We start from the raw sequence: 27,471 nt of genomic DNA on the forward strand, positions 1-27,471 counted from the left end.
CAGTCTTCCTCTGAGCTGCAGGCTGGGTTCACACTTATGCGGATTTCTCCGCATTACAGAAGACTCTGACTGGCTCTCAATGGAGCCGGTTCACACATCTCCAGGGCGGCTACAGAGTGAATTGCACAAGGGTCCTGTGCATTTTTGGCTTAGTTTCAGGTCCAAATTCAGACAAAAATTTAGGCCTGATGCATCCTTGAAACAGAGAACAGGGAGACACCGGACCCCTGCTGTCAGCCACATCCGAATCAAGTGTGAACCTAGCCTCAAGCTTAGATACCATTTGTGCTCCTTTCATTCCATGGCCACCTCATGCTCGCCCTTCCATGTTGCTTAGACAGTGAGTAGGGGTTCTCCTGTGCTAGAGAATTCCCCCTCTTTGCTGAGACTGCACCATAAGAGAAATTGTTAACTATGCCCTAACATTATCTTTTACAATACGGCTCAGGGCTTACATGTGAATTTAAATAATGTGTAAACATGCAGGTGTAGCTGATTACATGCTGTTGTTATTTACATGTCAACCCTGAATAGTGGCAGTGCCAAATAGCATAAATTTACACCATGAGCATGTAAACATTAGCACAACAGTTATATTCAAACACTGTGCAGAAAGTTTTGAAAACGCTCATTTGACATGCACGTGCCTCATGGGACAGGGCAGCGGGCTCTTTGCCTGTGCCTTTTCTTTCCTTTCTCTCAGCAGGGCTATTGGTGCAATATCCCTTAGCAACAAGCCGTCATTGGAGGAATTTGGTGGGCTGTTTCTTCGCGCCTGTAACTGCTTATATAAGCCGGATGCTACCTCAGCTTCACAGCCACCTGAAGAGGACCAGTGTGCGCTCCCACCCTCCCTATTTTCATTATTGTTTAGTCACGGTGATATTCAGTGGGGGTTCGTCTTCCAGTATAAGTCTGGAAGGACATGGTGATTGAGATCTGGTATTGGATCATTTTGTTAATTTTAAATTTAAGTCTATGCTTAAAGCTGATTTTTTAGTTAATGTGAATGTAGATAATTTGGGTTACCCCTTGAATAAACACCGTGGCCATTTATGACCAATTAAATATACTGTGTGTTAGTTTTGTTTATTTATTATTAGCTACTCTGTACTGTCCCATGGTGTATGTCTATTCCCTCTACTCAGGTCTAAGATTACACTCAGCTCTGCGCTGTGGAATGTGAGACATTAGGTTCTCTCTCTCACCCTCTGCCTCCTGGAAACTGAGAAAAAAAAAAAGATATGCTTTGTGTGCTCGAGAGGGCTGCAACTAAAGTGATGAGATTTATGTGGGAGGATTTGCATCATGAGTGTTTACCACCTGAAGCGAGTCATTGCAGTGGGTTTATGTAATGGTTTATCACAAAAATACATTGAAATGACTGTATTTAACAGCTGTTACATTGCGAGGCAAAGTCACAGAGTACATTCTTATCTTATCCTTTGCATGGATGGTACATGGAAAATAAAAGATTATCAGTGCAAGATTTGAAGGGAAAGAACATGCAAAAAAAAACATATACATCATTTATTTACAATAAAAAATAGACATATTTTAAATAATAGTATTAAGAGCAAATAAACAGAGAAGGATAAATGTTGAACATTACCTCGGGAATAAAAAGTGCCCGTTTACACCTCTAGCTATCTGTACAAGTATCTCACCATTCACAAGTCTTTTTTTTCATTGAACAACTCACAGATGAAGAATAGAGAAAAAAAAAAAATCAATTGAAGACCAATTTCCAGATATTGATCAAAGTGCCGCACTTCGTACTTTGTGTCCCAATATGACCAATCCACTGGTGCTGTAAATCAGATCTCTTTGCAGCAAGGGTAAGTGATTGCCAGAAATATACCCATTAGTGGATATTATTTTAGTTCACTGCCTACATTGATCTGAGGCCTCCTGAATGATTACAAAATCTTCAGATTAAGAGAATAATGAAATTCAGTCGCTCACACTATCAGATACACTTAAAGCACCAAACTGTGTCCTTTAGCATGTTAGTGGGAAGAATCCAAGATTCCGGTTTCAGTGTCTGTTTTAGTGGCCGCTTGGTGGCTCATTTCCTGAAGATAATTCTTGTGTTGGGGACAACCGGGTGGTCCCAAGAAGGGCAGGCTTCTGAGGTTCAGATTCTGCAGACTTTTCCATATCCACAGACTCACTTCCATAGGCACTGTCAACCATGACACCTTTGGCTAAAAAAACAAATTGCAAATGCATGGTCTCATTAGTCTCACCAACATCAAAGTGTTTGCTTCTTGTGCAATAAAGGTAAATAAGAAAAAAACATTTCAGCCTTGAGTTTAAATGACCAGAAGCTGCAATTCTTTGAGAACTGCATCATGCTGCCAGTTTTATCCCTAATATTGGTTTTCTAATCCCACATCCTTTATGTCCTGAAAAAGTTTGTCACAGGTGTAATGTGTTCCTGAATGTGTGGATAATTTCTTGGTTTATATGTAGAAGGTTTTAGCTTCTGCCTTTTTAAAGAAATGAATCATACTCGCACAGAAAAATACAGTGTATATTGTAGCAAATTAGCATAGCATGTTTCCGAATGTCAGCAGCAGTTATGTATGATACAGATGTATAACTTGCTTTGCCACTGATCTCATGCTCCTATCATGTGTGTCGTTTTATTGATTTCCATTAATATTCTAAAAGTTTAAGTGCAAACCCTCTACCTATGGAATTTCAGAGAGGCTATGAGGCACTCCCAATCACTGGGTATATTCTAATTACATGTCCGGTGGCTCCATCATGACTCAATGGTCTGACACACGACTAAAGCATGTCCATTCTGGTATCTTACTTCATACACATCTTTGTGAAATGCAAATATTGCATGTGTATTTTAAACAAGAGGGTGGAGAATTCTTGTAGCGATCTGCACTTTCCTCATGAAATCAGCCAAGAGTCTGTTTATATAAACTCTTCTATGTAGTACAACACGGTACAAACAAGATCAATAGCTCAGAGAGGAAGCTTCCCCTGTCAACTATGCAGTTAACAAGTGTAATTTACTCTGTTTATTGGTAGCTGTGTCATAGGGCTGCACAATTCTGGCCAAAATGAGAATCATGATTTTTTTTGTTTAGAATAAAGATCACAATGCCCGTGGCACAAAAACTTTCACATACAAAAAAATAAAAAAAATTAGGCTAACTTGACTGGTTAGTTTTTTTTTTTTTTTTATTCATTAAAGTATTTTTTTCCCTCTGCTAAAAAATATATATAATGTTTGGGGGTTCCAAGTAATTTTCTAGCAAAAAAAAAAAAAAGATGATTTTAACTTGAAGCCAACAAATGCCAGAAAAAGGTTTTAATGTTTAAGTGGCTAAACGTTCCTCATTTACACATAGAAGTCTATTGCTTTTACAATGTTTAGACTTAGTTCCACTGCTAAAGAATGCTGTAATGATTGGCAGACTGCCCCCTTTTTTTGAGGCTTCAGCAGAGCAGAGAGAATTCTCTGCCTAGAAAGAATCGGGAAATACTTTTGTCAAGATCACAACAGGGAAAAATAAATCGCAATAACGAGTCTTGACAATCTACTGTGTTATAGCCTGAACAGATTGGAAATGCATGCAAGATTTGAGATGTGTGCTCATATATTACCCTGGCAAAAAATCTTATTCACGGCCCAACGTTTTTTTTGATACTGCTGTAATGTGATTTTTGCGCGGTTTTAATTGGACTGAGTGCACTGATGAAAATGGATTATAAAATCATTTATACTTTGAATATAAAGCTTAGTGCAGATTCTCTGTGAAAGTGGGTGTATGGAGGAAAAAAAAAAAAAAAAGATGAAGGTTATTGCTGGCCTTCTCCTGAAAATGTCAATCACTTGGCTGCCCCTGGCTTTAATACTCTGGGGCCTACTTATCGAAAGGTAAAAGCACTTTGGTTATGATGGCAACAGAAGTTTGTAAAATAATATTGGTAATACTATATGTGACTATTTAGCATTCCAAGCCAGCACATTGTGGGTTCGAAAAAAAAAGTGTAGTGTAAATCATATCGTATTTAACACACCTATATTATATAGAGGGAATATACTTACTAAGGATGTATGCACAGCAGCAGTCAGCTGAAGCCTACTTCCAGATGCCCTGTCTGCAGGCAAAGGGGTGTGTTAATAAGTCACCCCTGGAATGATCTATCAGCCTGTCAATTGATATACAGGTTTTTTTTTTTGGTTTAATTACTGTGCAAGGCTGCAGTTCCAAACAATTCTTGTAAAATGCCCTTCATGATATTTAGGAATTATAGAAATGTAATTTTGATTGGTCATAATATTGTTTTCTCACTCTGGTGTGTTGAAATGTGGCTTTTTAAGTGAAATGTTGTATTCTGGCATTCTTTTACTTTTAAGTGTTAATATTGCTTGATCTGGAAAAGGGACATTCAAACCCTTCAGGCACGACATTTATTATGGATGGAACCTCAGAAACTCTCCATCCCAGATAATAAATGCAGGGCCATTACTGCTCATTTCTGAACAGTAAACACTGGAGGGAATTCAATAAAGCTGCTGCACCACTTTTCTAGCGTTAACCTGTCTTGTTAATGTGTTGCGAAAAATTCATGAAGCATCCTTGACACTTGGTTCTGACATCGACTCATGGGCCAAATTCAGGTCGCTGTAAAATGTGCCACTTTTGCATTGTGGTGCAATGTCTGCAGCACATTTAAAAAAATACCAACAGTTCATATTTTACGAAAGTGAAGCTAATTAAGAGCCTTCTTTTTTTTGTTGTACAGAGAGCAACCCTGGCACAGACAGATTTTGCTAAAGTGTTTTGCACACATTCCAAAAGTGGCGCAGTGTGCATTAAATTCAAATACAAGTTCTAGGTACATGAGCTGAATCACTTTTGCAAAATCTATCTGCACCAGTATTTATGAATTTCAAGGACTGAGCGTTACTACACCTAGCACAGGATAAGAAGTGTTCTGCCATAATTTACTATTAGGGATTAGGTTTGCTTTGTTGGGGGTCAGGGTTTTAGTTGGTTCAGTTTACGTTAGGCCCATGTCACACTTGTGATCTTGGCGCCAGCAGGAAGAAAAAAAACAAACATACAGGACACGGGCAGAGTTTACACCATGGGTTTATAGGCATGTAACAGGTGACTGAGCACTGGCAAAACTTTAGTAGACAAGTTCCCAGTAGTAGGAACAGCGATCTACCATCTCTCCTAGTTAGTCCCCATCCCCACACAGTTAGAACCCATGAGGGAACACACAGTTAACCCCTTGATCACCACCTGTTAACCACTTCCCTGCCAGTGATATTTATACGGTAATCAGTGCATATTTATAGCACTGATCGCTCTATAAGTTTCAATGGTCCCAAAAATGTGTAAAAAAGTCTCTGAACTGTCTGTTGCAATGTCAAAATACTGCTAAAAATTGCAGATTAGCGCCATTACTAGTTAAAAAAAATAAAAATGCCATAAATCTTTCCCATAGTTTGTAGAGACTATAACTGTTGCACAAACCAATCAATATACGCGTATTGCGTTTTTTTTTTATATCAAAAATATGAAGAATACATATTGGCCTAAACTGATGAAGAAATGTTTTGTTTTTTTATTTGAGGTATATTTATTATATCAAAAAGTAAAAAATATTTTTTTTTCCACAATTGTCTATAGCGCAAAAAATAAAAACCGCAGAGGTGATAAAATACCATCAAAAGAAAGCTCTGTTTGTGGAAAAAAAGGACGCAAATTTTGTTTGGGTACAGCATTGCATGAACATGCAATTGTCATTTAAAGCAGCGCAGTGCCAAGTTGCTCTGGTCAGGAAGGGGGTAAAATCTTCCAGGGCTGAAGTGGTTAAAAACACGCTGTGGATGGCCCGCACACATGTGAACCAGCTCCAGTGAAAAGGCAAAAAAGAAAAATTGGTTGCAGAGGTCGGTATTAGAGCTGGATCCTGCTCCAGTGCAAGGGATGCATTGGCACGCTGAGATTGAGTGTTCTGTGGGCCTTTGGCAGAGTAAATGTCCCCCTACAATTTTGCATTGGCTTTTTTTTTCTGGTCCCCACCATTGCTGAAAGTGAGGGTATTCCCCAGTTGGGTACTCACGCAGCAGTGTGCAGAGTATTGGGGTAAGTGTGTCCATAAGGAGAATGAAGGTAACCCAGGTATAGACCACCCCGGAATGAATCCTTGTGGAGGAAGGGCCTAAGTACAGTATAAGAGCTCTAGGTGGAAGTGGCTGTAAAGTGTGGAACCAGTGGTGTGATGTAACACCTGGTCATCCATCAGAGACTACACTCTGATTGGTTGAGTTTTAGCACCAAATAAAAAAAAAAAGGGTGGTTTACTTCATACCCTGGAAAGGGGTCTTCAGGGACTGTGTCCCATAGAAACAGACCAGAGCCACTGGACCTGTAAAGCACCCTGCAACTGACTCAACATGTTGTGCCAAGGTGAGCGCCCACGCAGGATCCAGTGCCTGAAGCAACATTACAGGCTGCCCCCATTGTGGGGGTTCAAGTCCGACTCCCAAGGTTTCACCCAGGTTGTACTAATTTGGATAGACTACTTCTATGTTGACATTAAGGTCTCATGCACACGGACGTTTTTTTGAGGGGTTTTTTCAGCTTAAAAACGCCTGTCCATGTTAGTCTATGGCTTCATGCCCACCTAGGCGTTTTTGAGCTGCAAATGGCATAGGCGTTTTTTTTAAACTGTAAAAAAAACCATGACCAGTGCGTCCGTGGTGCGGAGCTAGAGCTGTAAAAACGCAAATCGTGGAAAAACGCGCATAAACGCGTAACATAATTTCTTTGTTTTCTGTGGCATTGTGGGAAATTTGGAAGTGCTATAGCCAAGAGATGTGTTTCTTTAAAAAACGCTACTTAAGGCTAACAAACGCCAATGAAAAACGCGGTAAAAAAAATCGAGTTTTTAACGCCGATTTTTCCAGGCGTCGGAGCTAGCTTTGCAGCCAGTTTTTTAAAACGTCCGTGTGCATGAGCACTAAAAGACAAGGAGGGGCTGATTGAAGAATCTGAAGCCAAAATAATAAAGAAAAATAATTAAATAGGCAAGGATGATTTTCTGAGAAAAGGTTAATCCTCTTCAGTCGCTAGCACAAAACTGAGGACTGACTGAGTGGGGCCGGGATATAGGAGAGGAATCTGGAGGGCCTGTCCTGTAAAACTTTGCCAGTGATTAATCGCCTGAAGTTATGCTATAACCCAAGCTGTATGAATATTCTGCCTGTGTCCTGTACTGTACGATTAGGATAAATAATCACCTGCAAGGCATTGCTCCCTCACTTACAAAGGCAGCAGACGCTCCCTCTCCATCAAGTGACACCTCACTCATCCCACCAGTGAGGGAGCAAAGCATTACAAATAGATGCAGCTTTTTCTACCATCCATAGGGATCTTGTCTCCAGAGACAGGACTGCAATTAGATTTGGGACTCATACTATACTGCAAGATTACAATAATAGAGCTCATTACATTTTCTGGAATTCCACATTCAAAGGAAGCTTGTTGCTGCCATTGCTAGTCCCCTCCTGAAAATGCTACTCCCCTGGCAGTCTTTAGGTTCTATACCTTGATAAAATGACTAGCAACAAGCATGCAGATCAGAAAGTAGACTCGTTCCAGGTCTGTGGTTAATAAAGTGAAGAAAATTGTATTTTCAGTTGAGGATGTTGGCAGCCTCCATACATCCTTTATAGAATTGATCTATATTGGAATAACTGACACTAAATCAATCAGAGATCTGTGCAGGGCTTGTGGATGCTGCTGAGAGATAATCAGGGTTCCTTGTTAGGATTGGTCACTACAAGTAACAGCTGTTAATTATGAAATATTAGCGGACTATTTAGTTATTGCGTATGGGGGAAATAGGTAATCCCACTTCAGCATAAAAAAAGGAGGAGGCTGACATTTTTCCATGTGCGTTTACAGTGTATTCTAGGATTCTATTGTTGATACATTTGTTCCCTTTGGCGTACTCCATGTTTTTTTTATACCGCATATGAGAGAAACTAGGCCTTGTTTTCAGTTTGTGCAAAGGCATACCTTGATCTGCCTGCTTCACATACGTCTCTGAGCTGCACAGAAGTTGCACGCCTTCATTCACTCCCATAGACTCTAGTGTTTTAATCAGCCCACTGAGACTTCCACCAGCAAGCTATGGGGAAAAATACCACAATGAATACTGCTTACTAACATTGTATACATGGCACATGCATTAAAAATGACAAGACAAGCTTATCAAAGACAGTATACTAAATAGCCCGACTGAAAAGAACATCTACCTCATAACTACGTAGCAGGTTCTCTGTAGGGGACGGTGTGTTTTTGTAAGTGTCAACCAAGCTCTGAAGTCTCAGCCGTGAAGCAAGTTCCGTCCAGTCTGATCCCGTCTGGCCCTCGTTTAGTAGTTTCTCAAGGCGCTGTACAGTATTGGTTTCCAGAGAAAGCACATTCACTAGAAGGCAACGTGAAAAGGTCATTTCAATACAATTACAGCCTCCAGCTGGGCTGAAATGTAACAAAGCATATTATTCAGAGCTTTTCCTGATTATTTAGGAGAGCTTTTATTTAACATTTTACATGTTTAGCTAAGTGCAGTTTACCTCTTAAAAGTCTCCAAAAGAAAATAAACTACAGATATTACCACAACAGTCATACACATGGAAGAATAGAAAAATATAAAAAAGAAATTAAACTTAGGGGCGGGGGCACATACACAGCCCACCCACTAACTCCCAATGATATCTTAATAAAACCTAACTCGACTTTTTTTTTTGTGAACTCTGAATAGTTTATCTGGACCAAGCTGGTCTAAAAAAAACTATTTCCTTCACTAACACATGCAGCACCTGTTAGTAGTGTATTACCCTGTGTGTAGCCTCAGCTACCTATAGTATACAGCACTTTGTTCTGGCAGTGGGATGGGGAGCCTGCTTAGCCATTCACAGGAGGCTTTGCATTACCTGAATGAATACAAGGCTTCTGCTGAGTGGCTGGTGCAGAGAGGTGGGTGGATGATGTTAGCCACTGCATATGTTAGCGAAGGAAATAGTTTGGACTAGCTTGGAGTTCAACTTTAAACCAGACATGGGCAAGCAATTTATTGGAGGGCTGGTTTGGGGAATCAGGTAACTGTAAAATTATGCATTTCAGATTTAGCAACTAAAGCTGGCAATACAAGATTTCTTTTCTGTTTTGTTTTTTGCTGTAGCCAGTCCCCCCCCCCCAAGACATTATATTCTGACAGCAACACACCTTACTGTCAGAGTACACTGATCAGTGGTTGCAGCCACTGACCAAGGAAAATTTCCCAACATGTCCCTTTGGCAGAAGGCATTAAAATTGGTTATTTCTGTTGAGCAGCGATCGTCACACACTGGTCAACTTTTGATCAGTGTATATAGCCAGAGACCTAAGCCACAGCTCAAGAACCTACAGATTTGTTGTGGTTTACACAGCACTTCTTAATTGTCTCCTGGGTCACAAACCTAAGATGTCTTCACTAAAGGAGCTGACAAATAAATTGTATATTTATTGCACATATCTGTGTAACAACATATCAGTGCTTACCAATAAATCACTTACGCTAAACTCTAGGCATATATAAAAGAGCACCAATTAATCCAATTTTGCTTAGTTTGCTTAATTTTGTTTACTGTATTCTCCTGCAGAACAGCATTTAAACTGAAGGAGGGAAGGCAGCTTTAAAATAAGCTGTACTTACTAATCCCATTCATTCAGTATTTAGTGACCCTTTACACTAGTATGCCAAGTTTAATTTATCAAGCAAGAGTACCCCTTAAACCTGCCCTGTATCTGAAACTGAATCTCAAATGTTCAGAACCATGCTCTGTCATATTAAAAGGAACTGTGCATAATGGCTCTTCTAAGAATGCTAGTTGCCTGGCTGACTTTGTCTGTTATGGACCCAGAATATGCACAAATGTTAGAAAGTCTACATACTTGTATCATTAAGTCTGTTAACATTATCAGCATAGGTCAGTAACGTCAGCCTCCATGTTCTAGGTTTTTCCATTTAAAGGGAGTGTAAAGCTTTTTTTTTTAAAAAACAACAAACATGTGCAATGGCAGCCCCCCCCCCCCCATCCTACTCTTCTTGGGTACCCAACCAGTGCTGCTGGTTTCCCCCATTCCCTGCTGAGTGCCCCCATATGAAGATGCTTCCCATGGGGGCACTCCAGTGTTAATTTCATAGACTAAAACTACTAAAACAAAAAATAGGACTAAAACTAAATTGAAATTTGACTTCAAAATTAACATTGGTCTGTAGTGCATGTTCATACCTCAATACCATAAATAATAACAGATTACATTTTTCACTCCAGCAGTATATAATGAGTTTGGAAATTGTAGAGAATTGTGAACTAATGCATTACAATTTAATTACACCTATTAGATTTTAGACAACTAAAATGAGTTTTAGTTGACTAAAATGTACTGAAGAATTTAGTTGACTAAAACGTAGAACATAAAAGCTACTGGAGATTTAGTCAACTCTATATATGACTTAAACAATTGCAGAAGACTAAAATGGGACTAAATCTAAAATGCCATTTTAGTCCTAACACTGGGCACTTGTGTGTGCTCGATCCTCAACCGGGCTATTTGTGTCTATTTAGACACACAGCCTAGCTCTCTGCTCACAGGTTTTGACTGACGGCACCAGGAGCCAATGGCTCCTGCTGCTCTTAGCCAAGCCTGTGAGAGCAGGGAGAGCTGCTGCAGACGTGCACAGTGCTCGACTGGGATAGAGTTCTAGTGAGTATTTAGGAGGGTGGGGCCACTATTACGTTTTTTTTTTTACCTTAATGCAGAGAATGCATTAAAGCATAACAAACTTTTTTTTTTTTTTTTGTTTTGGATAGAGAGCGGGAGGGATTAAAACACCTGTCAGGTTTTTATGGCTGTCTGTGCCCCCGTTAGGTATATTTAACCTCTCTATTTGTCCTGTTTACCATTATCAATGACAATGAAAGTAAAAGACAATCCTAAATTTTGGGTTGTCCCCAGAAAAGTAATAGAGGGGAAATCTTCCAATGAGGACACTGGTTCTCGTAAGCTGAGGGTCCCCAAGGAGTTCCCTTAATTTGCAGGGATTTCCTGTTTGGCTATGGGAAAGGAAGTGAAGGGCAATCTCTGCAATGGGACACAGATGGTGAATGAAAATATGACAGGGGCTATAACCCTCCTTTACTCTATCCAAAATGGAAAAAAAAAAAAGTATTGCCTATAGTTCTACTTTAAGATAATCATTTATTTTGAGGAACAGAATAAAAAAAAGATGATGGGCTCTACCTGTTGCTTGTCCATGTGGCTTCAAAGCTGCATCACCAGGTGGGAGTTTAGATAAGATGTCTCGCACCTGAAAAAGAATTTAGGACCACATTTAATGCCAGTTTAAAAAAAAATAGCACATTTTAAGGAGAGTATATGTTCTCTGTAAAGGTAAAATGTTTGTGAGAACACTAATGCTTAACCTCTTGGTTTCTTTAAATGATAAGTTCACCTTTTGGAGCATGTTACACACATATTTAGGGTGACAGCTTGTAGATCTCAGTGAAGTGCAAGGGCCCTGATAGACTCTCATAGTTCATTCACAAGCCCTACAGCTTTTAAACGGACAGCCTGTACAGAAGAGCGCTTGCCTACAAGAGCTTGACATTGCACCTGTAATCCACTGATCACAGGTGCAATGCTTTGTAGGCTCCTGTGGGAAAAATAATTAATGCACATTTCTTCCCCTGCAAAAATATGTGCATTTATTATTTATTTTTTTCCCAAAAAGGTGAAATCATTCTATAAAAGGATAGCTCCACCTTTTAAAAAAATAAAAGCACTTTTTTTTTTTGCAGGTAGAGCATTGCACCAATGATCAGCAGATCGTGGTTGCAATATCCAGCTCTTGCAGACTCTTAACAGTTACCTAAGAGCAGGAAGAATCAATGAACTACTCACCAGCTACTCGCAGCTCACTGAAAACGACAAGCCGTCAACCACATTGGCTGACGGCATTAACATGAGTTGATCAGATTATTTTCTTTAAGCCAAACTCCATAAAAGTATTTGAGAACATCTGATGAACAAATGAAGTCTTACTTTCTGACTTTTGGTTAGATCCAGTGGAGTGTGTCCAGGATAACGCCGTTTAGCTCCGTAGTGTATTCTTTCATCTCCCTGATTTGTATCCAAGGATTCATTGTCTTCTGAATCACTGTCTCCTTGCTGGTCAGAGTCTGTATCCATATCCACATCAGAATCACTGTCTGTTTCATCACTGTCACTGCATGATGTGCTATGCACAGGCTCATCATTTTCCATTAAGACATTTGCACCTAGGAATCATAATTAAACTAATGTAAACAAAGCATCACTATTCAAAAAGCTGATACACACTGTATTCCAATAGTGACACTGCCTGCTACATAATGGTTGGTTTAACCCAATGACTGAAAAGAAGTAGACATAGAGGTACAGAAGAGAATGGTTCATCTATGAGGTCAGTGTTTCAAAGCTGTACTAGCCCCAACATGAAAAAATAATTTTATTATTGTGTAATGTTCAAAAGGTGTATATTCAAAGATATACAGTAGGACGTATTCACAGTCTATAAAATTCCAAGATATGACACAGAATATTTGCTTTAGGCCTAAAAACAACCACAAAAGTGTTAACTTTACATTGCTAACCAACATAACTATATACTCAGTAACATGTCTGAAATACCTGCATTAACCAGCATCTTTGTCAGCACTGGAGAACCCATACAAGCAGCCAGATGCAGTGGTGTATTTCCTCCAAACGTTTGAGCATTTACATTTGCTCCCAGCTAGAAAAAACACACACTTTTGTTAATAAATAAAGCAACCACACTGTGTGGTTATATTGCTATGTACAAGTGACAGATCCCCACAGACAACAAATACAAGGGAGCTTTTTTCTTACCTTTTTGGTTAGAGTAACAGCCATATTTAGGTTGTTCATTTCCACAGCAATGTGAAGTGGGCATCTCCCACTCTTACGCTCTGCAGCATTGATGTCAGCTCCGCTTTTCACCAGCCGCTCCAAACATTTTTCATTTTTCACCTTTACTGCCCAGTGAACTGGGTACAAACCTGAAAGTAAACATATTAATTAAAGCCACACACAATGCTGCAACTAATAGGAGAAACCAAATATCAGTTATAATTGGATTGTGTGGAAAGTGATTGTGGCAGTTTTCAATATAGAAAACTGCTAATGATTCCCCCCAGATTGGACCTGGTGAACTGGAAAGGAACTGTCTGGGCCACTCTTTGTTAAAGCGTTTGTAAAGGTTAGAATTTTACTTTTTTTTCTACAATAACAAACATGTTATACTTACCTGCTCTGAGCAATGGTTATGCACAGAGTAGCCCAATTCCTCCTCCTCTGGTGTCCCCTGCTGGTGCCCTTGGCACCTTCCCACTGCTGAATTCCCCCACAGCAATCAGCTTGCTATGGAGTCACGCATACAGGCTTGATCCCGAGCCATGACCTGTATGTCCATTGACACACACAGTGTGGTTTCGCCCTGCCGCCTCACTCTCTGCTCACTGGCTGTGATTGACAGCTGCAGGAGCCAATGACTACCAATGCTGTCTCTGAGCCTATGAGGGAGAGAGCAGTTTGTGCACAGCGCTGGATGAAGACTGGGCTCAGTTAAGTGTAAGGGGGGGGGGGGGGGAGCTGTATGTTTACTACCTTAATGCACAGAATGCATTAAGGTAAAAAAAAACAAAAAAAAACCAAACATAAACATTCAACTTTACAACGACTTTACTTCCCCCTTTATAGTGCCTATGGTCCTTACCCTGATAATCTGGCATGTTGAGAAGATTTTTGAAACCACTGAATTGGTGATCTAAGAGAACCTGAAGCATTTTATCATCTCCTGCTTGAACAGCTAAATGTAGCACAGAGTTTCCAAAACGATCAAGGATAGTAGGGTCTGCTCCAGCTCTGATCAACAAAGCAACCATTTGATATTGGTTGGTGATCACTGCAAGGTGCAAAGGAGTCTGTGAAAGAAAACACAGTGCATCTAGGGTAAAACTTTCATTTGTAATCATTTTGTAATATTTATTTAAAATTGAAGGTCTAACCTATTCGCCCTAAATAGTAAGCCACTCAACCTGTAGTACAAATACAGTAGCTCTGTATTTTCATGTATCACTGCTATAGATTCTGCACATGGTATATTACACCTTTTAAAGTCACTGCTTTAACCCTCACTTTTTTCTACTGTTCTGTAGGAACAATTAAACCCAACAAACCCATCTTACATTTATCATTAGTACAGCATTTCATTGTTTAATATGGTGAAATATAAGAAGATGATATGAAGCAACTATCTGCTATAAGTAGAAGATAGCAGCTATGAAAACAATTGGATCTGGCTGACATGGATAAAGCATTTTTTTAAACAAACATTCTGTTACCATAGCTGAATTCTATATAACATACAATTAGTATTTTTGTCTTTTTAATGCACTTCATTCAATGGACATGTCTTATGGGCTTAGTTTTTTTTTTCTTACTGGTACTTTATTACTTTATGAAAGTCATATAAAATCTCGGTTTCCTCAATGTAATGTGCTGTGCAAGTAAATTACATAAGTGATACATACCTGATGAAGGTTGTTGCATATGTTGAGGATTTTCTGATCTGGAACCCCCCTTATAACATCTATCAGCTGCTGAATGACTGCCGACTGTCCGTGTATGAGAGCAAGGTGGAGGGGCCTGGTGAAAAAAAAAAAAAAGACACTACTGAGCCTCTATTACACTAGAAAATTTTACATGCATACCACATTCTTGTTATCTGTATAGGAGTAAATGTTATATACATATATAGGGATGAGTAAATCTAAACCCAGTACATCAGTTGTGCACAAAATCTAGTCTATGTTGACCAGGGCAGATTATATATTGATCCGCTGGGCATTGAAGAGAACAGGAAAAGGGGTTCAGAAGACCCATCTACTAGTTTGCATCTGTGTTCTATGGTCAGGTGTCCACCACTCACACTCAACAATGGCAGGTATATGGGCCAATAGGTGCATGAATAACAATACTAGTCTGTACTGGAATCAGAGAAAAATTATGCTCAATTCACAAAGCTCTAACACAAGGATAAGACTCTCTTATTTAGCCATTTTGACTATAATGTTCAAATCTCATTGGACATAAAATAATTGTTACCTATCCTGATGGATTAGCTGTGTGAATTGAGCCTAAAATGTTTGAAAGTTGCTTAATAATCTGTTGACGCTGCCCACACCCTACACTGAGGTTTGCCTCATGCTACAGTGGAAATTCTGCAGGCACACAAGGAAGGTAAATCTAATTATAAATCCAAAATTAAGTTGGTAAAAGAAACTTCATAGAACATTTAAGCTTTTTTTTTTATCAAATTAAAACAGGTCTTGACAGCAAACAAATATACTGCCAATACAGTTACAAGACATTTCAGGAATGTAGTCAGGATATGTTAAATCCATGTCTCTCCAGTCAGCCAATGCAGGTTTTCCCAGTTCATACTGGTCTTCTTTCTGCAACCGAACTGAATTTTTTGAAGTCTCTCCAATCAGCTGGAGGCTTGGTATGACAATCCTGGAAAGCTCCCCAGTAAACCACGCAAAGCAGGTCCCCAGTTCACTGTGTGTACTGTACTTTCTGCGACAGTCCTGAAATCTGTGACTACAGTCTCTGTTCCAGTTCAGGCAGGACTCCGCTATTAAGGTCAGGTCAGTATGTCAGGGGATTCCTTATGGCGTTATTGGTCCGGTGTGAAGGCAGTTTTCCCGAAGGTAGATAGATGGCCCAGTAAACTCAGAGACTGACGACAGATCCGCATTAAGGGATTTTTATTTGCAAAACATAGACAACAAACAGTCTCTTAAATAGGATCAGAGGGTTAGGAAGATAATTCTGGTACTCTTAGTGTCAAAGTCAATAAGGAAGGACTTGCTTACTTTGACTAAATCCAGAGAATAGCCATTCACAACTGGATGTTCACTCAAGTTGGATAGTCCCTTTCTCACAAGGCCTAGCAGTCAACAAGGTGCTTTTCTCAGGAACAAGTCTCTGCTACAGATGTTGTTGTAGAACATACAGGAATACGTCTCTGCCACAGACGGCGTTGTAGACTTCAGGGAACTAACACTTGCAGAACACTCATGTGATACCTGGATCTTTCAGCCAGCTTGGCGATACCCACGAGACAGGATTAACTTAGGTACTTCAGCCCTTCCAGGCTCTTGCTAAGAAACCAACACGTACGTGGTCTTCTTCTGAAGAGTCCTCCCCTGGATAGCTATGAAGTTACTGGTCCTCTCCAACTACCAGAGACAGCACTGGACCACCTCGGAATCCTGCTTTAGTTTCCTTGCCTCAGGCTAGCCAGCCCCGAGACAATAAGTCCAGCTTGGTCCAAACAAACTATTTAAAGGGACGTGAAACATGGAGATTGGCATTAAACTGGGTTTAGGTTTCCTCTTTTTAAGGACTGAGGTTACCTATGTGGTATTTGCAACATTAGTAACTGTAACGGACTGGCTGCTTTGCGTTTTTATGATTTTTATGTAATTTGAAAATTGGTCACATAAGGCAGTTCTCTTTATTTCTACTTGGAATATACTAAAGGGAAATTGTTACAGTTTTACATTTTCTTACTGCTTCCTGTGCACTTGTTGAAGCAGCTCTAAATCAGGAGGTAGCATACATGCTGGAGCCTGCCTTTACCTTAGGGAACTGATGCCAGCCAATTACACTGCAGGGTAGTACACAAGATTATGCAGGAGCGCACACACATGCTTTGGAGGCAAATTCCCTTTAAAGAGTTCTCTCCTCTACTGTGATTGATCCCTTGCTTATAGTATGCGTGGGCAAGTGGCTTTATTTGATTGTTTTATTTCAGCTGTTCTAGTGACTCTTCGGGATCAGTACTCATTGATTTCTGTCTTTCCTTCCTGTCTTCTTCTCAGGCTTGCAATAGAGAGCATTGCAGTGATTCTCAATACTCATGTGGTATGCTGACATAGTAAGACTTTCTGTGGGCTCTAATGGATTATCAGTATCTAGTGTTTATTGACCAATTTACCATCCTGCTTCTCGGTTGCTGGCTTTAATGGCAAAGCTATTGCTATTCAGGTTCTAAGGTTGCAGTGATTCTCAATACTCATGTGGTATGCTGACATAGTAAGACTTTCTGTGGGCTCTAATGGATTATCAGGATCTAGTGTTTATTGACCAATTTACCATCCTGCTTCTCGGTTGCTGGCTTTAATGGCAACGCTATTGCTATTCAGGTTCTAAGGGACATCTCTTCATGGATGCCTATGCTGCTAAAAGTTAGAAGAAGGCTACCTCACTTGGTGCGAGTCTCAGGGTTTCCATTTTAGGCGTTAATCTGTAGAACGAATTCTCTCCCTCCCAGAATTGTGTTTGGGCTGGCATTTGGATCAGGTTTCTGTCAATTCGAGTTGGCCTCTCGCTTCCTCTCCTTGGTTTAGACCTTTGTACTTGGGGGAGGGGTTGGGTCTCTCATGTAGCTCTGCCCGTCTGTTTTTCTGTGATTCCATGAAATCTGAATCCGTTCCCTCTGTGCTTTAGAAAACCACCATTGAGCATATTATTTTCTCTACTGTCGCCATAAAGTGAATTTCTTTGAACCATCACCTCTAAGGCGAGTGTCTGAACTGGTTGCTTTATCCAGCATTAAACCCCTTGTGGTTTGGAAAGGTACTAGGTGGTGTTGAGGCCCAGGACTTCCTTCCTGCCAAGGGAAGTGTCTGCCTTAACTAGGGCATTGCTCACGTTCCTCTGTCTGGCTCCAGTTCACCAACAGGAAATTTACCTTTATTCCCTAGATGTGGTTCAGGCTCTGAGAATCTCTCTCTCTCTGTGTGCTTCTTTCAGGCGGATTCTCTTTTTGCCATTCTGGGTGGACCCTTGCTCTGGTTTCTCATTCCACCAAGGTAATCAGACAGACCATCATTCAAGCTTATGGTTTCTAGGTTCGGGGTCTACCTTTTCCTGCCAAGGTGCACTCTATTACACGCGAGTGCTTCTTGGACTTTTTTAGCCATATCAATGGTTTCCCTGATTGCAAGGTTTCCAAATTGGTCTTCTATTCACATGTTCTCCAAGTTCTATTTTGTCCCCATCTGATGTCAACTTTGGCCATAGGTCCTTCCAGCAGCTCTCTGAGCTGCAGGCAGTCCCCAGTTGTCTTGTTTTATAGGCCTGTTTGTGGTGCAGTCCAGTCCTCAGTTGGACTGCTTTTGGAAATCCTGATAGTCTTAAAAATTACTGTCTCTCTCAATGGACTTCAAGAAAAGTTTTTTTATGGCAAGTACAAAAATCACATTTTTTCACCTGGTGTGTATGTTTAGATTCACCAGAAGAAATAAAATACTTACGTGTCTCCATTCTCATCCCGAGTGGCAGTCAGCGGTCTCTGCACAGCCAGCAGCATGCGGGGGTCTGCACTTACTGCATAATCCATTAAGGCCTTGGAGGTACGCTGGGCTAGGGACAGCATTCTCATACTGCATATATGAGCTGTGATGAGAAACAATACTGCTTTAGAAATAGTTGACTAATTACATTCATTGTTAAACAGGTAGTCTACAATAAAAATGAAAAACACTAGATCTATGATATAAACTTTTAAGTTCTGTACCTTGATGCATGTTCTCTTGGTATTCTCTCTGGAAAGATGGAACATTTTCCTGTGCGAGGCTGCATGGGGTCTTGTCTGCCTCCTTCTTAATGTTTACTGGCTGGTGTGAAGTCTCAGAGGAGTCGGCTTTTATAGCGTATCCACCCTGGTAGACCGTACCAGTGTGTGTAAAGAAACCACTATGTAGACTTCCATAGGGGTAATTCATATTATTCCCTTGTAAATTACAAAGTAAAAAAAAAAAAAAAAATCAGTCAGAGCAACCAAAGAGCCATCTCCCGAATCATTAAAAGCATTTTATAAAAAATTAATATTTTAAACACATTAAATATTTTTGATTACATTTATTATCACAGTAAGGGCCAGGAATGTGTGAATGATCAGGTAATGCTTTTAGAGAAGCATGCTATGTGGATGTGCCATAGGAAGGCTTTGGAAAGAAACAAAACAGCTGAATTAGTGAGCATACCTCCTGCATGCCCAAAACCTCCAGAGCCTCCGCCTCCTCCTCCTGCACCCCCCATGGGTGCTCCTCCACCAAAGCTGTGGTTTAACGATGGAATATCTTTTCTCCTTTTCCTCTCCACTTCTTCTTTGTCTGCAGAACAAGATGTTATCAAAGCCGCTAACAAATCATTTTATTTTATTGGTGCATGAAAGGATAATCAATTACCTTGATCCAAAGGGTAGTAGGTAAACTGCTTGGAGTCACTGACATCTCCACCACGTTTTCGCTTTAACTGCAAGAACACGGTCACTGGGCGGTCAATTTTCTGCTTGTGGTATGGAGGGGTCCGGAATACAATGGCATACTGAACCATAAAAGAAACCCATCAGCCTTTACACTTTCATTGTATATACATATTCCAACTCGCTATCAGAGAGGGCATCCAAATTACCAGTTTGATTATAAAATCCCTAACACAATGCAATGAAATAAAACAAAGTACTAGTACCTGCAAATGGAGTTGATAAACATTCATTATGCTCTAAGCCTGCCAACACATACATTTTTTTTTTAAGAGTGGAAAAGGGTTGTAAAATGTCTTTTATTGGCTGTGTCCCTGTTTAGGAAGTTTTCATTCACTTCCTGTCCTGGTGAACAAACACAATGTAAGATCTGCCCAACGGCAAATAGACACCAATAAAATCATAAGTCCTTACCCCTTTCTATTCTACTGACAAAAAAAATTATATTACTGTCTGTGATACTTGTGGATAAATTTAGCTTTCTTCATGTCTAATGACCACACAAAATTAGGAGAAATCTGTCAGTTGGCTAGACAAATAGCATAGCATAAAATTGCATTTGTTTGAAATAGCCTTTAAGCCTAGGTTCACATTGAAGCTATTTGGCATGTGATTTGACAAGTCAAATCGCATGCCAAATCGGCGGCTATTTCCAGCAATGACATTTGTCCGAATCAGTGCGACGTCATATTTGTGGCGCTGCACCGATTCCCAAAATTAGTTGCACTACTTTTGGCAACTTCAGGGTGCGATTTGAATAGACATCTGTGCAGGAAACTGCAAAGATGTCTCTGAAACTGCCCCCGAAGTCGGATGTGACATACGGGAATGAAATTGTGCAAGTTCAGCTGAACTCACACTATTTCAATCCCGCTGTCAGTGTGAACCTGGGCTCAATGCTATAGTAAAAGCCATAAAATGGCACATTAGAAAAACAAAGGCATGCAAGTATACACTTCCTACTTTTCTGTCTTACAGCCAGTTACAGCACAAGCACAAACCTGAAATCTGGAAATACTGTATCAAGGAATCTAACATACCTGCTTATGAACATCTGTTGGTGAGAAGTCCCCAAATGCCTCCCATCCATTTTCATCATCTTCATAAAACCGCACTTCTATATCATCTGTAGAAGATAAATAGAACATAAATAATTGGGACACAGAGATAAACCACAGCTGGTCTGCAAAAATGCACAAACTATTCAGGTCTATATACCTATCAAGACAATGGCATATTCTCTTTTAAGCACTGATTTTATTTAAAATTATTCATAAAGGTGAACTTATACAAGAATTCAAACCAATAAATACTATAAACGTTTCCAACAGCAAACAAGTATATATCTGCATTTACTATTCTGTTATGCCTTTGAAGAGAAAGTCATATGCAATACTGGCCCGGTTTTATAGGCCTTGGCCTTTAGTGCAACACTGAACACCAGAAAGAGACTCTTACCTGCCATAAGACAAACCCTCGCTAGCTCTACATGCAACATACCTGTATTGTGGAAAAAAGGCCAATACACATGGCTGCTAAGAAGTAAATCCTCTTTTTCAGATGAAGCGGTTATTAGAAACCCCTATTCCATAACTTAATAAAAAAAAAATTTAACCTAATTCTTAACACCTTCCCACCCAGCCTATTGTAAAATGACAGCCAGGCAGGAAAGTTATTCTGGAAGGATATCATATTACGCCCTCCTGGGATCAGCCCGCAATCTGTCACCCGCCGTGTCCGCCGGACACAGCAGATAATGGAACAGTGTATCGGCCCGCTGCCAGGAACCATGTGATCGCTATGACTAATCACAGCAGATAACATGACAAATGTACACAATCAATAGCTTTGATTAATGTCATCTATTGTGTTGATCGTTGTAATTGGTCACAGTGATCACATGGTACAGAAAGGGCCAATCCCAGCCCATCTATACCAAGTGATAAGCTGTAGAAAAAATCCTGATCACCTCTCCAGAGCAGTACAGTGGTACTATGGTAACACTGTATTGTTCTGGTCACAGTGTGTGAAATAAAATTGTAAAAAAAAAGTAAGAAAAAAAAAAGCATGCAAAAAAAAAAAAATGTATATATACATATTATATATTTGAATATACTGTCTCTAGTCAGTGTCCCTGATCACTGCCACACCAGTTATATGGTGATGCTGTCATTAATTACAACTTCAAAAAAACTCGCCATGCCTCCTACTAAATATCTTGAACTGTCTGCTTTCCAAAAGGGGTCATTTGAGGGGTATTTGTACTCTCCTGGCATGTTCAGGCCTCAAGAAAAAAGATTGTCAGTAGATCAAGATACACACACACACACACACACACACACACACACACACACACACACACACCATAGTTTGTGGACTTTTGTAAAGACTAAATAATATACACTGATTTGGGTTATGTTCACCAAAGAAATAAGATTAATAAATAAATAAATTTTTGTCTAAATTTATGAAAAAGGATTATTTACAAAAATGTTATAACAGAAACAAAGAAAAAAGATGTTTTTTTTTTTTTCAAACTTTTCAGTTTTTGGTTTTTTTTCTAAATAAAAAAGCGATGATTAAATAACACCAAAAAAAGCTCCATTTGTGTGAAAATAATTATAAAAATGTAATTTACAGTGCTGCATAAATGCGCAATTGCTATTCAAAATGAAGCAACGCTGAAAGCTGAAAATTGGTTTGGGCTGTACAGTTAAATGCTTTTCTGCGATTAAGTAGGCAGAGAATACCGGTGATTAGGACACTATCTGGGTTTGAACAGATATGCTTAAAAGATGAACCACTGAAACACTCCCTCTCATCGATGTATGCATTGCGGATGGAACAAGAAGCTTCACAAGATCTGGCTTTTATACGAGCATGGGAGAGTGACCTGGGAGTCACTTTCTCAGACTTACAGAAAAATAAGATCTTCATGTTCACGCATAAGGCGTCGATGGCAACTAGATACCAAGAAGGGGGCTATAAAATTTTGTCTAGATGGTATAGGACCCCAGAAGTATTGCACCGGATATATCCACAAGTATCAAATTTGTGCTGGCGTTGCCAGAGAGCCGAGGGTACCCTATTACATATATTCTGGGAATGTTCCGGGGTAAAAGATTTCTGGAAGATGGTATCGGAAACAGTGAAGGAAATAACAGATGTGTCTCTTGGGGAAAATCTGGCAGCTTTTTTATTGCATGATGTTCCATTATCTATAGAGAAATATAAAAAATCTCTTTTAAGGCATTTGCTTACAGCAGCAAAAGCATGCATCCCAGCTTTATGGAAAATGACGTTGGCTCCAACCAAATCACAATGGATGAGCAGGGTATCGGAGATCCAACAAATGGAAAATTTGACTATGATACTGAGAGAGCAAGAAGATAGGTATCATGAAGTGTGGAAACCCTATATTTTATATAGGGAACAAAACCATTAGATGGTAAACCTGTTTTTTTTGGGGGAGGGGGGGGGGATGGGGGAGGAGGTTTTTTTTTTTTTCTCTGATCTTGTTTTTTTTTTTTTTTTTTTGTTATCTGTTTTTCTTTTTTCAAAGACAAATAACCAGGGCTATCCCAGGTTAAGGAAAAAAAAAAAAATAATAATAGTGAATATAAGGAAATATGGTAATGTAATAGAAGAAATCTAGCACGATGAAATGATGAATGGCCCGGTTTAAATATAAGATGTAGGTGTGTATGTGTCTAGAAATGAAAGACTGTATCACTATATTATGAAAATAAAGAATTTATAAAAAAAAAAAAAAAAATTGGCTTGGGCTGGAAGGGGATAAAAGTGTCCGGTATTAAAGTGGTTAAAGCAAGCAAAACTTCATGTGAAAATTACTTATACCGTAAAAGTGAAGGAATCGGAAGTAAAAAGTACCTTTCTGCACTTTATCACAAAGTAAGTACACCTCATCTCCTCCTTTTACAGACCCTGCAGTCTTGTCCATTCGAGAAATACGCAGGTTAGAGGCTCCAGGAGATTCTAAATAAAATAAAATTGGAATATAGCAACAATACATTTTCACACTGTGACACAAAAGCACAAAATCACTGCTCATATTTAAAATACTTCAGTATGTAAGATAAATTATATCTACCGAAGAGAATGAAACATTGCTTCAGTGTGTTGTTCCCTAGAATCTGGGTGCATTTGGTCATACAGCCACTAGAGGCCACTCAAGTCAAACTGATGAATTAGTATGGCTTCTTATTAGAACTCTGTTTCACGCAGCCAGCCCTCAAAAATGAAATTTCCTGTTCGGAAAAATCAGCCTCTTTCTTTTGCAATGAGACCTCACAGGAGGAGGATGAATCTCATTCCACCACTTGCTTTCTATGCACTATAGATGAAAAGCCAAGAAGTACAACTCCAATTTTAATTAAAGTGGTTCTAAAGTCTGGGTGCATTCCCTGTAATAAGGTAAAAAAACACTGCACTATCACTTACCTGAGCCTGCCAGAGCTTCAGCACTGTGCCCGGCTGCAGTATTTTCTCCCTTTGCTTCCTGTTCTGACAGGGACTCGGGCAACAGCAGGAGCCTTTGGTCAATTAAATGGAGTGAGGAGGGAGCGGGGGACAGAGTTGAGCAGCACTGTCTGTGTAAATGGACACAGGCAGTATGGCTTGGGAGAGAGACCACACAAGTGCTCTCATAGCAAACAGCTTGCTATGGTGGCACACAGTGAATAGGAGGAGCATGGATAACAGATGGGGGGGGCCTCAAAAAAGGAGGATTGGGGCTGCTTCTGTGCAAAACAACTGCACAGTACGAGTAAGACGTTTCTGATTTTAATAAAAAGCACTCTTTATTTTAATAATGAGCATAGCCCTGTGTAAGCAAAGACTTGAGCTACTTCGGATGGCTTCTTTTGTTCATGGCCACCATATGGTGCGTCAAGGGAACAAAGTAAGGTGAGTGCATTGAGCTGGGGTGGAGAGGATTCAATTCAATTTGCTTTGCCCAGGCCCTATCCGTTTAAGACTTTATATTTATTAAGAAAAAAAAAAAAAAAAAAAAGGACAAAAACAGAAAAATTCGACCACTATTCTCACATCTCCCCAAGAAGAACAAGCATATTACCTTTTCCCAAAAAATCCAATCTGGTCTGACTAGTGACAGGGCCAATACACACCACAGCTTTAGCACATAATATTTTTTACTACTTTAGACTTGGAGGGGGGGTAGTTATCCTTTCCAGTTAGTTAACAGATGTGATTTTTAACCATTTGATTTCTAGCCTTAATTATCAGGCCATATTTCAGTGGTCACATGACTATACTAGATGGCCTTCCATATGATCCCTCTTATGCACAATAGGGGACATGTAGGGGAAGGGTATTCATTAAGTCATACACAGTGTCTGATGTTGATGTAAGTGTGATGTTTACGTAAACGAAGAACAAAGGGAAGACATTAGTTCCGTACAAGAACATCTGATTTCAGGTATTGGGGTATGTACAACTCCTGGCAACCTGTGGATTGCAGTTTCCTTGGAGGTGAGCGACAATGACCCCATGAGAATCTTTCTTCCTCTTTTACATTAATCTGTTAAAGTTCCATCTCAAGGTTGTGGAGAAGAAGATCTTTCCTCCAGGTGCTGCTCCTGGTCTCTCACAGTGTTCTTGTGGTAAACATTATCGATGCACTGCACCCAGCCAAATGTAACTCTTTTTCCCTCTCCAGAGCTCGATTACAACCAGCAGCTTCTATATGAAAGGAGGCTTCAGCTAGAAGTTACAACTGCAGGGCTAGCTGGGGGTGTGACTACTTAACGGACTAAAGAGGCTATAGGCACACTGTGCATTGACACAGAATCCTGTATCGCCAAAGAAGAATCAGTGAGATGCAAACTGACCACAACAGTGTCCATCTGCTACCTTGCTTGGCTTGGTGAGAATGAAAAAGAAGGCGAACTGACAAGAACTGATAAATCTGATGAACAACCTGGATTTAGCTCAACCCCTTCCCGCCGAGCGTACGCAGATGTGCGTACTCGGCTTCCGGGGGTTATACCGGGATGATGCCCACACCTGCAGGCAACATCCCGGTACCGTTTTTTCACAGCGGGCGATCGGCTATCCAGCCATAACAACCGATGCGGCTAAAAGCCGCTCGGGTGTTATGCCGGAGGAGCGGAAGGGGACGTCCCCCCCCCCCTCCCGCCGCTCCCACTCAATCGGGAGCACCGATGCACGATCGGATGCCTCCGGCTGCTGGGCAGGGACTGGAATGAACCCGTAAGCGGCTTCATTCCAGTCTCCTAATAGTAATCAGGGAAGCGACGTCATGACGTCACTTCCCGTTTATTCGGCTGCCAATGGTGCCGGTTTTAAAAAATGTATACAGTATTCAGAATCGCCGTTTTCGGTTTTCTTTTAGACCCCCGATCCCTCCATAAAGAGTACCTGTCACCACCTATTACTGTCACAAGGGATGTTTACATTCCTTGTGACAGCAATAAAAGTGATCAAAAATTTATTTTTATTTTTTAAATAATTTATTAATTTAAAAAAAATATATATATTTTTAAAGCGCCCGCCGTCCCCACGAGCTCGTGAAGCAAAGAAAATGCATACAGAAGTCGTGCCCACATATGTAAACAGTGTTCAAATCACACATGTGAGGTATCGCCGCGATCGTCAGAGCGAGAGCAATAATTCTAGCACTAGAGCTCCTCTGTAACTCTAACCTGGTAACCGTAAAAAAAATTTAAAACCTCGCCTATTCAGATTTTTAGGTACCGTAGTTTGTCATCATTCCACGAGTGCATGCAATTATAAAGTGTGACATGTTTGGTATCTATTTACTCGGCGTAACATTATCTTTCACATTATGCAAAATAATTGGGCTAATTTTACTGTTTAGTTTTTTAAAAATTCATGAAAGTGTCCCTTTTCCCAAAAAGTTGCATTTAAAACACATTGCGCAAATACCGCGTGACATAAAATATTGCAACAATCGCCGTGTTATTCTCTAGAGTCTCTGCTAAAAAAATATATATAAAGAAAATAAACCGCGCTTGAGTAAAACAAAAAAAAGGATGCACAATACTCTAAAATGAAGGGGGGTTCCAAGTAATTTTCTAGCAAAAAATATGGATTTTAACTTGTAAACACCAAATGCCAAAAATAGGCTTAGTCATGAAAGGGTTAAAGGGGTTATAAAGGTTAGTTTTTAGTTTTTAAAAAAATAACAAACATGTTATACCTACCTCCTCTGTGCAAGGGTTTTGCACAGAGTGGCCCCGATCCTCTTCCCCCAGTGGCGCGCCTGGCTCCTTCCCGCATCGAGTGCCCCCCACAGAGACCTGCATTCCAAGAGGACACTCATGCGGGCACGCTCCCGAGTCCTGCTGCTGCGTCCATTAGCACAGACAGCATAACTCAGCCCCGCCCCCCGACTCCCATGTCACTGGATTTGATCGATAGCAGTGGGAGCCAATGGCTGCTGCTATTAATTTATCCAATGAGGACAGAGACTGTGGCTGGAGCTGCTGGGCTCGTCCTTGCCGCTGGAAAGATCGGGTTCAGGTAAGGAAAAGGGGAGCTCTGGGGGGCTGCTGCACTACAGAAAGTTTTTCACCTTAATGCATAGAAAGCATTAAAGCGGTGTTCCTCTCACAAACACTGTAGCTGCTGACTTTTAATAAGGGCACTTGCCTGTCCAGGGAGCCCGCAATCCCCCCCCCCCCAAGGATCAGGTGCAGGAGTTGCCATTCTAAGGGAAACCAGCAGTGGAGCCTTGAGGCTTCGCTACTGTTGCCTACTGCGCATGCGAGAGTCGCACGACGCTTTGTGAATGGCCAGCTGTCAGAGGACAGCGGGGGGGCTTGCCGCACAAAAGGATATGACGTCCTGCGCAGTGGCCTGGATGGATAGGAAGTACACTATGTATGTCATAAAAAAGGTACTATAGAAGGAAAAATAAAATGTTTTAATATCCAAAAAACGAGGGGT

General features: G+C 40.3%; 1 protein-coding gene across 1 annotated transcript in view; it reads right to left on the reverse strand.

Moving 5' to 3' along the window:
* Window positions 1–1,515: 1,515 nt before the first annotated feature.
* NFKB2 (nuclear factor kappa B subunit 2) overlaps window positions 1,516–27,471 on the reverse strand; it is an 84,382-nt gene continuing 58,426 nt past the window's right edge. Inside the window, exons 9-23 of the mRNA XM_077454483.1 lie at window positions 23,392–23,496; window positions 20,541–20,626; window positions 19,424–19,562; window positions 19,220–19,348; window positions 18,751–18,966; window positions 18,488–18,629; window positions 14,693–14,807; window positions 13,876–14,083; window positions 12,990–13,159; window positions 12,771–12,873; window positions 12,144–12,379; window positions 11,343–11,409; window positions 8,309–8,481; window positions 8,070–8,181; window positions 1,516–2,207 (exon numbers count right to left, since the gene is read on the reverse strand). Of these exons, the coding sequence (XP_077310609.1) occupies window positions 2,050–2,207; window positions 8,070–8,181; window positions 8,309–8,481; window positions 11,343–11,409; window positions 12,144–12,379; window positions 12,771–12,873; window positions 12,990–13,159; window positions 13,876–14,083; window positions 14,693–14,807; window positions 18,488–18,629; window positions 18,751–18,966; window positions 19,220–19,348; window positions 19,424–19,562; window positions 20,541–20,626; window positions 23,392–23,496 (2,159 nt within the window). The 3' untranslated portion in view covers window positions 1,516–2,049. The remainder of the gene's footprint in view (window positions 2,208–8,069; window positions 8,182–8,308; window positions 8,482–11,342; window positions 11,410–12,143; window positions 12,380–12,770; window positions 12,874–12,989; window positions 13,160–13,875; window positions 14,084–14,692; window positions 14,808–18,487; window positions 18,630–18,750; window positions 18,967–19,219; window positions 19,349–19,423; window positions 19,563–20,540; window positions 20,627–23,391; window positions 23,497–27,471) is intronic.

Source organism: Lithobates pipiens, unplaced genomic scaffold (genome assembly GCF_037356315.1).
Source record: "Lithobates pipiens isolate NorthernLeopardFrog02 unplaced genomic scaffold, aLitPip1_a1.2 Scaffold_25, whole genome shotgun sequence".
Lineage (NCBI taxonomy): Eukaryota > Metazoa > Chordata > Amphibia > Anura > Ranidae > Lithobates > Lithobates pipiens.